At 33.4% G+C, this 16,683-nt stretch overlaps 1 protein-coding gene across 1 annotated transcript; it reads right to left on the bottom strand.

Moving 5' to 3' along the window:
* Positions 1-729: 729 nt before the first annotated feature.
* Positions 730-4,493, bottom strand: LOC115958252 (protein gar2). The gene is made up of 4 exons (XM_031076657.1): positions 3,785-4,493; positions 2,918-3,089; positions 1,742-1,788; positions 730-1,646 (listed from the first exon to the last, which is right to left on the bottom strand). The coding sequence occupies exons 1-4, from the start codon at positions 4,315-4,317 to the stop codon at positions 1,070-1,072; spliced, it is 1,329 nt and encodes a 442-aa protein (XP_030932517.1). The 5' UTR covers positions 4,318-4,493; the 3' UTR covers positions 730-1,069.
* Positions 4,494-16,683: the final 12,190 nt, after the last annotated feature.

Below are 16,683 nucleotides of genomic sequence, written 5' to 3'. Positions count from 1 at the left end.
GCATCAGTAAAAGCCAAAGGCTAGTCCCGTGAAACCATGACGCTCTTGGAAGGCAAATTGGACCATATCCTATAGCTGCCAAACTGAAACCACGGAAGCTAATAGAGAATCTGCTGACTGAAGCTCCAAACAGAAGACCTATTACCGATTAAGGATAAAGCTTGATTTATCAAATACCATCTCCCGGCTATCCATTATGTGCTGCTGAGTGCAAGATACTCTTCCACTCCAGTTTTTCAAGTCACAATATAGGAGGAAATGTCCAAAATCATATTAAATGTTACGAGAGTCACGATCACTAACAATATTTTTGTCACATATTTGGCTAGCTAGTGCTAAGCTTCGTCTGAGATTTGGAAAATCAACCAATTTGTTTGACATTTGGTTTGTTTCAAGTATTTGGATAGAATAGAATCATGAATTACTATTTACTATTGAGTGCAAACAGAATCCTTTAAAGGGGATTGTGTCCTTCCTGGAATAAGCACAAGACCAACCTCAGAACGCAATTGAACACCATCCAGAGCTATCCTTAAACGTTGCTCATAAGAAGCCCGGATGTTGTGAACTTTGCTTGGCCAAAAGGGGTTGTGGAAGAAACCATAGGTGATAGCTGCTACAGAAAATGCTAAAGCTACTATCAATATTATTATAAAAAAGGTTTACAAACTAAGGAGATAACATGACAACGATTGCGATTAATACCAGTCTCACTAGATCAGACAGGGCAACAAAAAGTGTACCATCCAAATGATTGAAAATTAATGACCTAATGAAACAACAATAAGATTTACATCGTTTATATGAGTACTAATAGGAGAAAATAATCAAATATAATTTGCCTCACTGATTCCTTAGACTCTTTGCAGCAATCATTTTGAACAAAATTTGGAATACTAACTGTAACAGCAACTACACGTGGCTGTTCAGGCCGTTCCAACAAAGTTAAGCAAAAGTTGTTCCTAAAAAGAGAAATAAAATTAAACAAAAAGAAAACTATTTCACCTATCTATGAATATTGATAGATCAACAGAAACAAAGGATGACGATTCTGTAACTCCCTACATGCTTAACTAGCACCAGAATTTGTTGGATCAGCATTTTGCTTCTTTGGACAAGCTGATGATAGATGGCCCTTTTCACCACACTCATAGCATGTTCTCCTCCTTATCTTACCACTGACTGAACTCTGTTCAGCTTTATCAGCTACCTGATTTGCAGCATTATCAGCTATTTGATTTGTAGTATTATCAGCTCCTTGACTTGTAGCATTATCAGCTACTTCACTTGTATGCGCAGATCTTGACTTGATTCCCGCTCCTTTCATAGGGACTGCACAACTGATCTTGACAGGTCTTCCGCACACAATTTGTTGATCCAACTTTAATGCCATTGTCAGCGACAAACTGTCAGAGAAATCAACATGGGCATAGCCACGGAACTCCCCTGTTTCCTTGTCCTCACCAAAACGTATAGATGATATATTGCAGTCAGAAAAAAATTTCCGCAGTTCATCCTCCGTTATATCCCATGACAAATTTCCAACATAGATTCTATTGTATCCCTCAACAATTTTGGGGGCAAAATCAGGTAATTTGATGACTCTTGTTGCCTTATAAGGCTGGATTTTTAGATACAGTCCACCCCTGATACATTAGAAGCTACATAAGCATGATGTGGAATTACGCAAAAACAATATATATGGGTAATTGAAGGGAAATTTTGTGTATATGCTACTCACATGTCAGCTCCATCAAGGGCCAAGGCTCGTTTAGCTGCAGCTTCAGTCTGTAAAAATGTAAGAGTTAGATCAAGCAAAGCAGGAATTGAAAATTTAACAGTAAGATCAAGCAAACCAGGAATTAGGAAACAAGAACCATTCAGGATTCAGCAAATTTCAGGAAAAAATAAAGAATCTCAAACCCTTGGAAACTTTGCCTTTTTGTTTTTCAGCAAATTTAAGTTGCTCTATCCAATCTGCTAACCAGTTTATATGCCATCATGGTAGAAATTGGCCTCTCTGCTATTCCATAAAGATTTAGTTGACAATGAAAATAAGGAACTTTTATCCATGTATGCGGTGCATGCCTAAGGTAAAAATGAGCCTACATTTCAAGGCATGCTCCTAATATCTTACATGCATCACATACGAGGGAGCATGCATTTGAAAGGATAATGCCAAAGGTTGGGTATTAACATTGAAGTACAGCAAGAAACAAGAGGCTTGAAATTAGTTAAAAATTGAAACCCTTGTGATTCCTACAAGAAAGAAGCCACCTTCAACTAAGAATGGTCAGGAGGTATAGCAACATGTGCCTCTCCAAACTATGCCCAAAGAGGTTCTAGTCCAGCTCAATGGTCAAACCGGAAAAACAAACAGTCCAGGTAGGAACCATCTTGTTCCTTTTGTTCCTTCTTTCTCTGTCACCACCACCCCCAACCCCTACCCCTTTTCATTTTCTCTTGCAAACAAACACAGTTTTTTATTGGAAGTCATGGACTTAATGGTTTCAAACCCATGATGGCATGACCTCACATTCCACCCATACTTGTGGGAGGAGGAACTGCCATTTGCCAGAACTCATTGGCCACTTCCAAGCAGACACACACACGGCCACAACCTTTCTCAATTTTTTGAAAACAAGATCTCGTGATTTGGACCAATCTTGTGCTAGGTTGGCCAGTTAGGTTTTTAGATCACCTCAGTAATCTTAAAAAACAAGAGCATTGATGTGATATACTGATATCTTCATATTTATAAGTTTATTTTCACTTGTTTTCTATAGCAACCAATATCTAACTTTTAAGGGAGGAAAAAAGCCTCATCAAAGTTATGTTACAATTGTAATTATCAAAATAGAAAAACTTCCCAGTCTAAATGATCTAAATGCGGTAGACAATCTATGTAATTACTTACCTTGAAACTAATAATGGCAATTCCTCTGAACTTCCCACTCTCAGGAAACTTCATACAATCAATTTCAGTTATAGTACCACAGCTTTCAAAGAAACTTCGAATATCATCCTCCGTTGAGTAATATGGAATGCCTCCAACATAGATTTTTTTAGCAACCTCCTCATATGGTTGACTGTTAAACAATATAGAAAACATGCATAATGAGTGAAAAGCTACAAAACCATCATCATTCCCATAGAGAAAGTAGACACCATCAATTCAAACTAATATCCTTTTTTATATGAGAAGATGATTTTTTGTTTATTTAAGGAAAATGTAGGGGAGAGGACCTAAACCGATCTAATATCTTTAAACTTAGGTTTTGTCATTGTTATGGCCAATGTAAATCAAAATACAACTATTTGGCTTAGTGGCTGTGAGTTACACTATTCAGTTCTTATATTATAAACCAACATCAAGCATTAACTTAAAATTCGGAATATATATAGGAATACATGTTTTGTATGAAATCACTGCATCTACCCAAGTTAGTCTCTACAATCATTAGTAAAAGCATCATATTTAGAGTGGAAAAAGCAATGTCATGCTCAATATGTTGATTTCCTTCTCCTTTTGCCAGTTTCTCTAGCCAACCAAACAGAATAACAAATGCATTCAATATCAATACCACACAATCAACTTAAAACCACAATATATAAACAAATTTAGAACTCAATGAAGAAGAAATACTTTTCCTACTCTATACTAAGAAGAAGCTAAGACCTCATAACTTCCTATATGCCAAATAAACACAACATAATCATACAAACAAAGGTGAACAAAAATGACAAAACCCAAAATGGGCACGAGGGTATCTTCTCAAATTACCTCTCACCATTCTTATTGGTCTCCATGATCCCTTTCCCTTCTCTCCCAAGCTCAGCACCATTGTTCTCTTCCTCACTCTTACCCTCCTCCTCCTTCTTCTTAACCTTTTTCTTCTTCTTCTTCTTCTTCTTAGATTTCTTGGCCTCCTTCACAACCCCATTTTCCTCTGAATCCAAAGCTCCATCCTTTACCTCCTCCTCCTCTCTCTTCCTCTTCTTTTTCTTCTTCTTCTCAACCAAACTCTCAGACCCACCTTCTTTCTCTTCAGGGTCACCACCACCACCACTTCTCCTACTCTTCACAGCCTCTGGGTCCTCTAAAGATAACTTTTTTCTGCGTTTCTCTCTCTTTGTCAATCTGGGTTTTTGCGTCGCCGAGTCTATAAGCTCTTTCAGAGACAATTGGGGCTTTGCATTCGGGTCTGGTTTTGTCGGACCACCGTTATTCGGGTCTGATTCTGACACGGTTTTCGTTATTGTCTCGGCTAGCTCGGCTCTTAGCTTTCTCTTCAGCTTCTTGTTCGATAAAACCATCCTTACAATACTACAACAATGGCGGCTTGCTCTTCCACACAGAGAGAGACGAACCGTTTGGGGGGTTTTCTTTGTAAAGCTAAGAAGTAGTGAAACGCACCGTTTTTCTCGAACAGCGCAGCGGAGAAGATAGTAAACTACATGAGTTTGTTTTGCCGTTTTCACTTGGAGACTGTGGGTCGTTTAGTATCCACGTCAGCTAAATGGAAAAGAAAAAAAGAAAAAAAAACATTTTACCATCCTAAACTATACTCTGGATTACATTTTGTACTGTAAGTTTTTTAAATGCACGTTTTGCACTCTAAACAATGACTATTGCTACACTTTACATCCTAATATTAAGTTTACTGTTAACTTGAAGGGAAATAAAAAGTTTAGGATGCAAAGTGTAATTTTTTCCTTTATTTTTATAATGGATTGAGAAGATGAGAAATTGGTTCATTTCACATTATATCATACTTTTCCATCCAAGTTATTGGCAAACTTAATGTCGAGGTGCAAAGTATAACAAGGGTAATAGTTTAGGGTGCAAAATATGCATTCGAAAAATTTAAGGAGTAAAGTGTAATTTGGGGTATAGTTTAGAGTAGTAAAGTATGATTCAAAAAAAAAAAAAAAAAAAAAAAAACCCCTTTGATTGGATCACACCCTTTTATCCTATGACTAAAGTTTAGTTGCAAAATTATTAGATTATAATCTTACTCAATAAAATAAAATTATTATATATTTTGAAAATCTAACCTTAAATTACATGTTCTTTACACTCTTAATACATGTGTCAATTGGATATTATTTACCATATGACCTATAAGCTTATATTTTATGCATAATTTTAAACTACAAAAACTTCTAATTTAAACAATTTATTGATGATATAGTTATTAATTTTTAATTTTCTAAAAATTTTACAAGCATGGAAGATATAATAAGAAAATGTAATCCAATGGTAGATTTGTTAAAATTCACTTCCAATAAAAAAAATATTAAGTAAAGTTATAAACTGCGGCTATAACCAATTTTGTAAATAAACTTTGTCTATAAATCTATTTTGTCAAAATTCACCTTCAATTAAAAAAAATTGAGTAAAGTTGTAGACTAAAGCTCCAACCAATTTTGTAACTAAACTTTGTCCATAAATCTATTTATGAGAAAATATTTTTCAAATTTTGATTGAATTAGTGAAATAAAAGTAACATTTATTTTACTTTGGTGTGTGTGTGTGTGTATATATATAAGTTAGGCTTAGAAGTCGTGATTGTACCAAATGACTTCACTAAATTGTAGCGATTTTATTTCTCAAAAAAAAAAAAAATTGTAGCAAATTTTTCTAAGTTGCAGTTGCGCCAAATGGTTTCACAAAATTATTTTGAAAGGTTTGGCTTACTTCTAGTATTTTTTAAACTGGAATCTCCTTTGATTTTAATAAGAAACTGTCACATTACCCACTAACTAAATAAAATGTGGAGATTAAAACCCACTATCACTTGCTATTGTGTATTTAAAACAAAAGGACATCTCCAGTTAAAAAAGTACTAGAGGTAAGCCAAACCCTATTTTGAATGAAAACAATTTTTTAGATAGAGTCAACAACTTATTAGTTCTTATTAATTTTTTTAGATAAAATAACAATAAGTGTTTTAAGGAAACATGCAACATGCATTTTCTAGTTGATAAAAACAAATGTAGTTGTTTAAAGAAGTGATTGATTATTGTGGTTTTATGGATTTGGGTTATGAGGGTTCAAAATACACTTGGAGTAGGCATTTCGAGAATGGTAATTCAATTTGGGAACGACTTGATAGGTGCTTGGCCACTGGTAGTTGGTTTTTAAAATTCCCAGGTACAAAAGTTCATCTCTTGAGGTGTGATTCATCAGACCATATTCCTCTCCATATTATACTATCAAGATTGGACCCTCCTTTGCGGAAAAAATTATTCTGATTTAAGGAGATGTGGTTGTCAAATAGAGGGTGTGAGGAGGTAGTTTTTTCGGCATGGAAAGGTGATGGAGCTTTCAAGTTTAATGGAGATGTTTTGGCCAAAGTTGACAAATGTGGGAAGGATTTGACTTGGTGGGACAAAAACGTTTTTGGAAATGTGCGAAGAGAATTGGACTGATTGAAGAAGCTTCTACTAAAAGCCGAAGAAGCAACCATGGTCAATGGGAATAACTTTTGGGTGAGACAACTAAAGAAAGAGATTGATGTATTGCTGGATAGGGAGTCTACTATGTGGGCTCAAAGGTCAAGATTACTTTGGACAAGGAATGGGGATAGAAACACAAAATATTTCCACGCTTGTGCAACAAGAAGGTATAGAAGAAATAAGGTGGAGGGTATTAGAGATGAGGAATGTAATTGGCGTGTCCAGCAAAGTGATATTGCGAGAGTGTTGGTTGACTACTTCAAGCCCTTTTTTCTTCAAGTGAGTCAAATGGGTATTAGAAGGTGTTGTCATGTGTCCCTACAATTATTGATGAGAATATGAATAATATGTTAAGCCAAGAATTTAGTGAACAAGAAGTAGATACTGCCTTGAAGCAAATGACACCCCTCAAGGCTCCTAGGCCGGATGGAATGTCACCACTTTTTTACTAGCACTTTTGGGGCACAGTTGGTCAAGACATCACTTCTTCCATTTTAACATGACTAAATTCAGGTATCCTACCCATTCCTCTAAACCATACGTTTATTGCTCTCATTCCCAAAATTCATAATCTTGAACATGCTCACTGATATCGCCCCATTTGCCTTTGTAATGTTCTTTATAAGATCTATTCAAAAGTCCTTGCAAATCAGTTGAAAAAATTAATCCCACACATTATAACGGAACACCAAACTACCTTCATAAAAGATAGATTGATATCTGATAACATCCTAGTGGTTTTTGAGACCCTACATAGCCTACAAAATTATAAGTCTAGAATTCATGGTTTTATGGAAATTAAACTAGATAAAAGTAAGGCTTATGATTGGGTAGATTGGAATTTCCTTGAACAACTCATGAGGAAATTGGGGTTTAATGAAAGGTGGGTGCGGTTGATTATGGGGTGTGTGAAAACAATTTCCTACTCGGTCCTAGTAAATGGTGAACCATGAGGTTTGATTCAACCTACCCATGGGATTAGACAGGGTGATCCACTATTTCCTTTTCTATTTTTGCTTTGTATTGAAGGGTTGAATGGGCTTATAAAGAGAGCAGAAAGTAATGGTGACATACATGGTTTTTCTCTTTGTAGGAAAGGACCCAAACTAACCCATTTGCTCTTTGAAGACGATAGTCTTCTCTTTTGCAGGGCAATTATGGAAGAATGTGGCAAGGTGTTGGAGATTTTGGAGATGTATGAAGCAGTTTTGGGACAAAAGGTTAATAGGATCAAGACATCATTATTTTTCAGCAACTACACCTCCACTGAAGTGAAGCATGAGATTATGGTGGCCTTGGACGTTCTTGAAATTAAGCAATATGAGTGGTATTTGGGTCTTTCTTCCTTTGTGGGTAAAGGTAAAAAAAGCAAGATTTAACTACATCAAGGAGTGGGTGTGGAGAAAATTGCAAGGGTGGGAAGGAAAATTACTATCTCAAGCAGGTAAGGAAGTTTTGTTGAAGGCAGTTATTCAAGTTATTCCCACCTACATAATGGGATGTTTTAAACTACCCATTGGTTTGTGCAATGAAATCAAAGTTTTAATTAAGAAATTTTGGTGGAGACAACAAGGAGACCGGAGAAAAATTCATTGTGTGAGGTGGGAAGAAATGACAAAGTCCAAGACAATTGGTGGAATGGGGTTTAGAGATCTAGCCATGTTTAATGACTCATTACTAGCAAAACAGGCCTGGAAACTTTTGCACAATTAAACTTCTCTCTTTTACAAGGTGTTTAAGGCACGTTTTTCCCCAACACAACAATCATGGAAGCTTCAGATTCAAGGATGGGGTTGTATGCTTGGAAGAGCATTTTGGTAGGGAGGGATATCATCCAAAGGGGTTCAAGATGGAGGATTGGAAACGGTGAGAAAATAAACATATGGCAACACTGGTGGCTACCAAGAAAACATCTTCCTCTTTTGCCCATATGCCCTATTGAAGACTTTGAAAACAATATAGTGAGTTGCCTAATTGATCAAAACATAAGGCAGTGGCATACGGACTTGGTGGATGGGCTTTTTGTGGAGGAAGATGCTGAGTTGATAAAAAAATTCCACTAAGCCGAACAGTAAAGGAGGATGTCCTATACTGGCCTTATTCAAGTAATGGTGAGTATATCTATAAAACAGGCTATAGATTCCTTAAAGAAGAAGTAGAGTTGATGGACATAGACATGGTACCACCACTTAGGGACAAACAATTATGGAAGACCATTTGGGCTATGCGTGTGCCTTAGAAGGTAAAGACCTTTATATGGAGGGCTTGCCACAATGCAATGCCGACAAAGCAAGCTTTGGTGAGAAGAACCATCATCATTGACCCCATATGCGAACGGTGTAAAGATACTGTTGAGGATCCGTTGCATGCATTATGGTCCTATGTAGAAGTTGATATAGTTTGGGCAAATCGGACCTTATGGGATTTCCGTAGTTGGAGCTCTTCGCATTTATGGCTTGGTCAGTTTAGAACCAACGAAACCAAGTCTGTGTACGAGCACTTGCAATAGCACTTCACGACATGGCTGAGGTCTCAAAACTCTCCTTGAATGACTATCGCTCCAAGTTCCTGGACACCGAACCTCAAGTATAGAATCGAAGTCAAAGCTCTCGGTCTCATTGGACACCTCCTCTAGTGAATTTGGTCAAAATAAACTTCGACGATGCGGTATTTTCAAACGAAAACAAGTTAGGAATAGGTGTGGTGGTCTGGGATGAAAACGGATTGGTTTTAGGCTCATGCACCAAGTGTCTGCCCCAGGCTTACAGTGCAGTGGAAGTTGAAGCAATGGCGGCAGCGGCAGCTTTGGACTTCGCTAGTGAGATGGGTATGAGGCAGGCTATCCTTGAGGGGGACTCCCTGGCTGTTATAAAAGCTTTGATAGAGGTTGTACAATCATTATCTCCAACAGGTCTGCTACTGGAGGATGTGAGGTTATTTTCCCAAAGATTTGAAAAATTGCTTTACTCTCACACTAAAAGAGAAGGCAACTTTATTTTCTACCACGCATTTAGTCCTTTGTACAAGCTGATTTGGCTTGCTTGCATTAATAATATTTACACTTTTCACTCTCAAAAAAAAAAAAAAAATTATTTAGATTAGTAACAATAAGTGTTTTAACAAAACATGCAACATGCATTTTAGATAAAATAATAATAAATGTTTCAACAAAACATGCAACATCTATCTAAGTTTCAATTAATTGAGACAACAATTTATTTATTCTTAACAATTTCTTTAAATAAAGTAACAATTATAGTTTTTAGACCTGGACCATGCAACGAACCGTAAAAACAAAATGTTTAAGATTTTTGAGGTTTAATCAAAATTTGATTGAGGTTAGACCGTGATGAAATAAGAATTTATTAATATAAAAATAAAATAAAGTACCACAAAATTAAAAAATTTTAACTAAAATAATATTTAAAGAGGTTAAATATATCTTCTATAATCTATATAAAAAATAAGAGTTTTGGTGGTTTGTTTTGCATATAGATGGTGGTTTTGTAGAGCCTTTTGGTTTTGTTGCTTAGTCAATACCACTAACAAAAAAAGGAGAGTTTTGGTGGTTTGTTTTGCATATAGTTGGTTGTTTTGTAAAGTCTTCTGATTTTGCTACTTGGTCAATACCACTGACAAAAGTGTGTGATGCAATAGGCTATGTAGTCGCTTTTTGCCCCCTTTTTTTTTCCCAAATTTGGTAGGTTGTGGTTGGGAAGGATTATTGAGAGTTGAAGTTGTTTGGTTGTTGACGATAAATGGGTCATGCATGGTTTTAGGGTTTGACAAGTTAGTTGTCAGTTTGAGCTTGTGTGTGTTTTATTTTTATTTTTTTTATTATTTCACACTTTGTTATTGGAAAAGTTGTTATGTTGTAGGTATTGTATATATTTACCAATTATAGGAGATAAGGTCCCAAATTTTACAAAATTAATTTTTAACTTGTCCCAACAAAAAATTATGTATTTTTTAATAATTAAAGTACTATACAAAGGACAAACAAAGGGCTTATGATATTGTATGTATTTAAATTAGGGAAATGTTGAAACAATAAATGTTGTTAACAAAATGAGGGTTTAGGAACTATTTTTTGAAATATTTTATTGAGAGAATGATAAAACAATAAAAGTTATTGACAACTTTTTATAATTTCCTTGAAAATGATGTCAAAACTTTCCTATTATAATTTATTAACAATTGCCTTAAGGGCATCCATTAACATGACCCTTTAAATTATAGGTGGGCAATTTTATCCAAACAAAAAAACATGTCTCATTTATGGCTTTGTGCACAAAAAATGTAATGTATTCAATAAGTGTAGCAAATATGCTCTTGCAATCTTACTTTGTTTTTGAGTAGCTGCTTTTTTATTTTATTTTGGCCATTCGAGGAATGCACATTGCATCGAAGTGTGAATTGCCATTTGTTGTTGGACTAATATGTTTTCCGTATAAGGTTTTGTAGTTCTATTTTAAAGACCAATGAACACTAGCCTTTTTAGATATGGAATATAGACTTCCAAAGATATGCTTGCTACTTTTCTATTGAAATTTCCAATATTGTATGAAATTGGTACTTCTCTTTAAGGAGGTGAATGAACAACCAACTAAGAAAAGACAAAACTTGGTCTTAAGCAAGAGAAGATTGTTGAACCATTCAAAAGGAATTCATAAGGATAAATATTTAATACTCACAAATAAGGATAAATACAATATTAATAAATGCATTTATTTCATTCCATATATGAGCTCCTTAACATTTGGCACATACATTGTAGTTAATAGCACAAAAACTTAAAAAGTCTAATATCATAGATATTAGATTTATATTCGTAAAGAAAACAAAAATCTACTACAATTTTAAACTTATCTATAAATACTATGTTAGGAACCCATGAGAAGAACTCACATTTGAAAACCGGCTTGCAAGAGAAAAATGCCTAAGAGCTTATAAACACATGGTTAAGCTTATATTTAATCCATTTGGGACACTAAGATCATAACATACTATATAACCGAAGTCGTGGACTTTTTGTTAACTTCATGAGAATTTGGCACATCAATTTTTCATGTCTAACAAATTTACACCTTAATTATTTATTTAATTATTATTTTTAACGTTTATTTTCAGCTCCCTGTTGCCCTGTTTTTTTTTTTTTTTTTCCATCCCCAACCTACAAAATCGATCACTTCCCCTCCCTCAACTCAGCCAAAACCGACACTAAATTCATCATTCTCTCAAGACCCAACCAAAAGATGCAAAGAAAGATAAGTGAAAATCCAATATGGGTCTATCTCCTTTGTTGAAAACACACTCTATACCTCCTCTTCTGCTTCTTTTAAATCTCAAAGACTCTTCTTCTTCTTCTTCAAAAACAAAGTTAGGATTTTTTTTTAAGGTTGAGATCAATCAATTGTTAAGTCTGGTCATCTTTCTTTGTGAGCTTATTAGCAATGTCTCTAATATAGACCATTAATATAGATCTGCTATGTTGCTCAAACCTTGATTAAGTTTTATGCCTAAAACTATTTGGAAAATTAAAAGAAGAAGAAATTTAGTAGGTTTTTTTTTTTTTTTTTTTTTTAAACGTTCATATTTGTTTGATATGTTAGTAATTGTGGCCATTCCGGCCTATTTTGGCGAATTTTGGCCGAAATTAAATGAAGCTAGCTTTTAAGACAGAAAAAAAGAGTAGAAGAAAAAGAAGAAATTTGTAGTTATGAATTGTGGTGGACGAGGCTCCAGTAAATTTTCAAACCTTTTTACAAGATTACATATGAACCACACAGAAAGTTAAATTAATTGACAAAAAAAAAAAAAAAAAGATGAATACAAAGTTATTTGAACAACCATCTAAAAAAACTTTAGTTTTGCCTCTTCCTCATTAAAAAAAAATATAATAAATAACTTACATTGGAGGCTTGAAGGGTTTTTTTTTTTTTTTTTTTTTTTTTTTTTTTGAGAATCAAATCAGCACGTTGTATTAAAAAAGCTTAGCAAAACTAGCCAAAATCGGTTAAGAGAATAGAGTTTATGTGTCTTGGAACATTCTCCATCCACATCATAAGACATGACTGACATGTTTAATAAGGTTATGAACAACTAAGTTACCATGTCTATAAATATGAGAAAAGCAAACGGAAGAAAAAGAAGCCGACAAAATTTTGGCCTCAGCCTCATGTCACAACTAGGCTACTCCTTCCCACAAATCAATAACCCACTAAAACACATTTATTATTTTATTTGTTCATTTTACCATTTCATTAGTTCTAGTGGACAATGGCATTTTACTTGATGTGGTTCATATTTGTTTGCTAAAAAAATACTCCTTTTTTCTTTTATTTTTTAATTTTTTTTTTTATAAATGCTACGTTCACAATATTTTCTCAACGCTTTTTATAACAAAACATATGTGATATGTTTTTATGGGTTCTAATTTGAATCTATAACTTAAATTATGTTTTTGCCCACTCATAACAACCTACTACTTAGGATTTATTGTAAAAGTGTTGTGAAAATATTATGGACATAACATTTCTTTCTCTTTTTTTTTTTTTTTCCCCAGTGACAACTTATTCTTACCCCACTTATTACCAAAGTAACTTTAACTGTTTACTAGCCTAAAATATCTTTAAACTTTACAGTGCTAAAAAACAAAAGCTTAAATATTAAGTGAGCCCAACAATTGCAAATCTTGTTTCTCCTCATCTTAAAACTGGACATAGCACTTACCCTTTTTCAAAGCCACCTATTATGCAAGTTTTGGAATTATTTTTAGAGATAGTCATGATTCTCCTCTTATAGTCCATACTAAATTAATTTCTTGCCAAGGAAACCCATTGTGGATGGCTGTCATGCTCTATTGAGTGTTACACTCTTGTCACGAATTATGGATCAAGGATTTGATTGTGGAGCTTGCCAACTCAAAGTTGCTGGCATCAATTGGGTTGCATGAACTATGCTTGAATGAGATTTCGGATGTGTTAGAACAAATTCATGTTTTTTTTTTTTTTTGTGAAATAGGCAGGACATATATCCTGTAGGATAATTTCTAGACTGTGTAATAAGTAAGAGCAAATGTTGGAGTTCTATCACTTTTGAATTTTTTTATTAAAAAAGAATATTTAGAATATTTCATAAATATTTCATTTTTGGAATTTTCCCATGCATTGCACGGATTAGCGAATAGTCAATATATATATATATATATATATATATATATAAGTAGAGATCTCATGTGGGAAAGCACGATATTCTACCAAGTGGCACATTGTATGATATCCTTTTCATTTAGGCTTCCACCTCATCTAAATTTAGCATTTATGTCAAACTATTAAGTAATGACAAATGCATTTATTTCAATGTATTAATAAAATTCAAAAAATTTGTATACATTTATAACTTTACATGCTTTGAATTGATATGGATGGATTTAAAAAGTCATGGGAAAATGTAGGAATAAAATTCAAAGAATTTTTATATATTTATAACTTTACATGCTTTGAATTGATACAGATAGATCTAAAAAGTCATGAGTAAGGTAGGAATCAAAAAAAACTTTTCAATTTTCAATGTAAGACTAACTTCAATGCAGAATTGCAAGAGTCGAATTCAATGAATTGGGCAAATATTATTTGTCTCCACATCAATTCAATATCAATCAATCAATATATATATATATATATATATATAAGCAGAGACCTCACGTGAGAAAGCATGAGTTTTTGCCAAGTTGCACATTGTTGACATCCTTCTCATTTGGGCTTCCACCTTATCTAAATTTAACATTTATGTCAAACTATTAAGTAATGACAAATGCATTTATTTCAATGTATTAATAAAATTCAAAGAATTTGTATACATTTATAACTTTACATGCTTTGAATTGATACGGATGGATTTAAAAAGCCATGGGAAATATAGGAATAAAATTCAAAAGAACTTATATACATTAATAACTTTACATGCTTTGAATTGATACGGATGGATCTAAAAAGTCATGAGAAATGTAGGAATCAAAAAAAACTTTTCAATTTTCTACATAAGACTAATTTCAATGCAGAATTCCAAAAGTCGAATTTAATGAATTGGGCAAATATTAATTGTCTCCACATTTGTCCAGTATAAATCTCCATTTCCATTAGACTTAAAAATTAAATTTCCATAATTTTCTCACAATATCTTTGTATTTCTTTTTGAGAGGTATGTTAATTTTCAAAATATTACGTTCGTCTTAAATATTTTGTTTAAATTTTATGTATATGATTTTACTTATGTAGTATTGTAAATCTCCTAACCTTTCTTTGTTTTTAAAATGTCTCCTGTGTAAGGTGCGGGTTCAAAACTAGTAATTAAAAATAAGATGATATTTTTTGTAATTTATTAAGAACATTAAAAAATAAAGTATCTCTTATATTATTTAAAATATTTCTGAAAATTTAGACAAGATAATGAATTTTTTAACTTCTTTTTACTTGTCTTCACTCTTCATTCATTTTCTCTCTACTCGACCCCACTTCGCAATGCTTTTTCTTTTTTTTTGAGAAACCACCCTCGTAGAAAGAGGAGGTATTGTGCATAACATCATCCATCAGCCATTCAAAATAGTAAGTTAGGAACGTTTTAAAAGAATTAAGAAAACTAACATCTCGAGTTTTAGAAACTCGAGATCCATATTATAACTCGAGTCCAAAAGACTCGCGTGGCGAGTGTGAAAATGCCACATAGATCTCGAGTCTTTAAAACTCGATTTCCATGCAAAAAAATTTCACCTATAGTGGCGTTTTTAAGCCTTACAGTGACGTTTTAAAGCCATATAGCGGTGTTTTTCTGCAAAAATTTTTTATAAGTACAGGTTTAGGGGGTCCTATAGTGGCGTTTTTAAGCCCTATAGTGACGTTTTACAGACCTATAGCGGCGTTTTTACACAATTAATGGAAATCGAGTTTTTAAAACTCGATTTTCAACCTGATTTTTTTCGCACTTTAACTTAATCCACTTACAAATCGAGACTTAAAACTCGATTTTTATCTTGGAACTCGAGTTTTAGACACTCGAGATGCTAGTTTTCGAAATTGTTTTGAAACGTGACAATTAACTAAATTTTTTAATATTTATTGTTATTTAGAAAAAAAATTCTAGAAAGAGGGGGGCAATGCTTTTTCTTCTCTTTCTTATCTTTCTTACGTTTTCCCCTACCTTGTTTTATTCTCTCTAGTCTTATCTATAAACACCAATCCCAATGGGAAATGTTAATAGATAAATGATAGGAAAATATATAAAAGTAGTCCCACAACTTATTTAAATATTTGTTTTCCCTCTATGAAGTTGGTCAATACTAAAAAATGACATAAAATTGCAAAAAGATAAAAAGAAAAAAAAAAATTTGTTAATGAACACCTTACAATGCAATTGAATTATCTTTCTATCCTCTGATTCTCTCTTCTAGTCTTTTTTAAGGATTCGTTTTGTTGGAGGGGCAGAAAAGTAGGATGATAACAAATTGTGAGAGAATAGAAACATGGGAGAATAGAAAAGATTTTAATTTCTCTCATTTTTGTTTGGTTATGAGTGGAAAAGTAGAATGATAAAAAAAAATAAGTTTGTATAAATTTACTCATATACCATTGTTAAAAAATGATGGCCAATTAAAACAAAAAAGTGACAACAACCAAAAAAAAAAAAAGCAATCACCCAATGTATTAAAAAATAAAAATCATGTCAAAAAAACAAAAAACAAAAACATAAAAAAAACAAAACAACTATCACACCCACAACCCAGGAATTTACAAAAAAAAGAAAAGAAAAAGGCAAAGTCCAGGAAAGGAAGGGGGGGGGGGGGGACATTACCAAGAAAGCACAAAAAAAGTATATATATTTGTATGCCATTTTTGTCTATTAACCAGCCCAATTTTCTCCTTTAATTTTTTTCTCTATTTTGAATAAAAAACTTGTTGGTTGGCTCAGGAAGAAAACTTTTGGGCCTCACTATTTATTTTTCTTTCTCTTTATCTAAAATAATATGCTCCAAAAAAAATTTTCTTTCTAATTTCTCTCTTCTCTTTATTTGTTTTGGTCAGCTTCAAGAAAAGAATGCCTGCAAAATTTCTCTTTGAAAATGCATGATTCAACTTTCTATTCTAGAAACTCTCATGCCAACGTAAGTTCGCTCTCCGTTGTCCATTACTCTATTACTTTAGTCTCTCTAATCTCTATCACTCT

This window comes from Quercus lobata, chromosome 8, assembly GCF_001633185.2.
Source record: "Quercus lobata isolate SW786 chromosome 8, ValleyOak3.0 Primary Assembly, whole genome shotgun sequence".
NCBI lineage: Eukaryota > Viridiplantae > Streptophyta > Magnoliopsida > Fagales > Fagaceae > Quercus > Quercus lobata.
The sequence above is the reverse complement of the archived record's forward strand: the minus strand, read 5'-3'. Positions and strand labels throughout refer to the sequence as shown.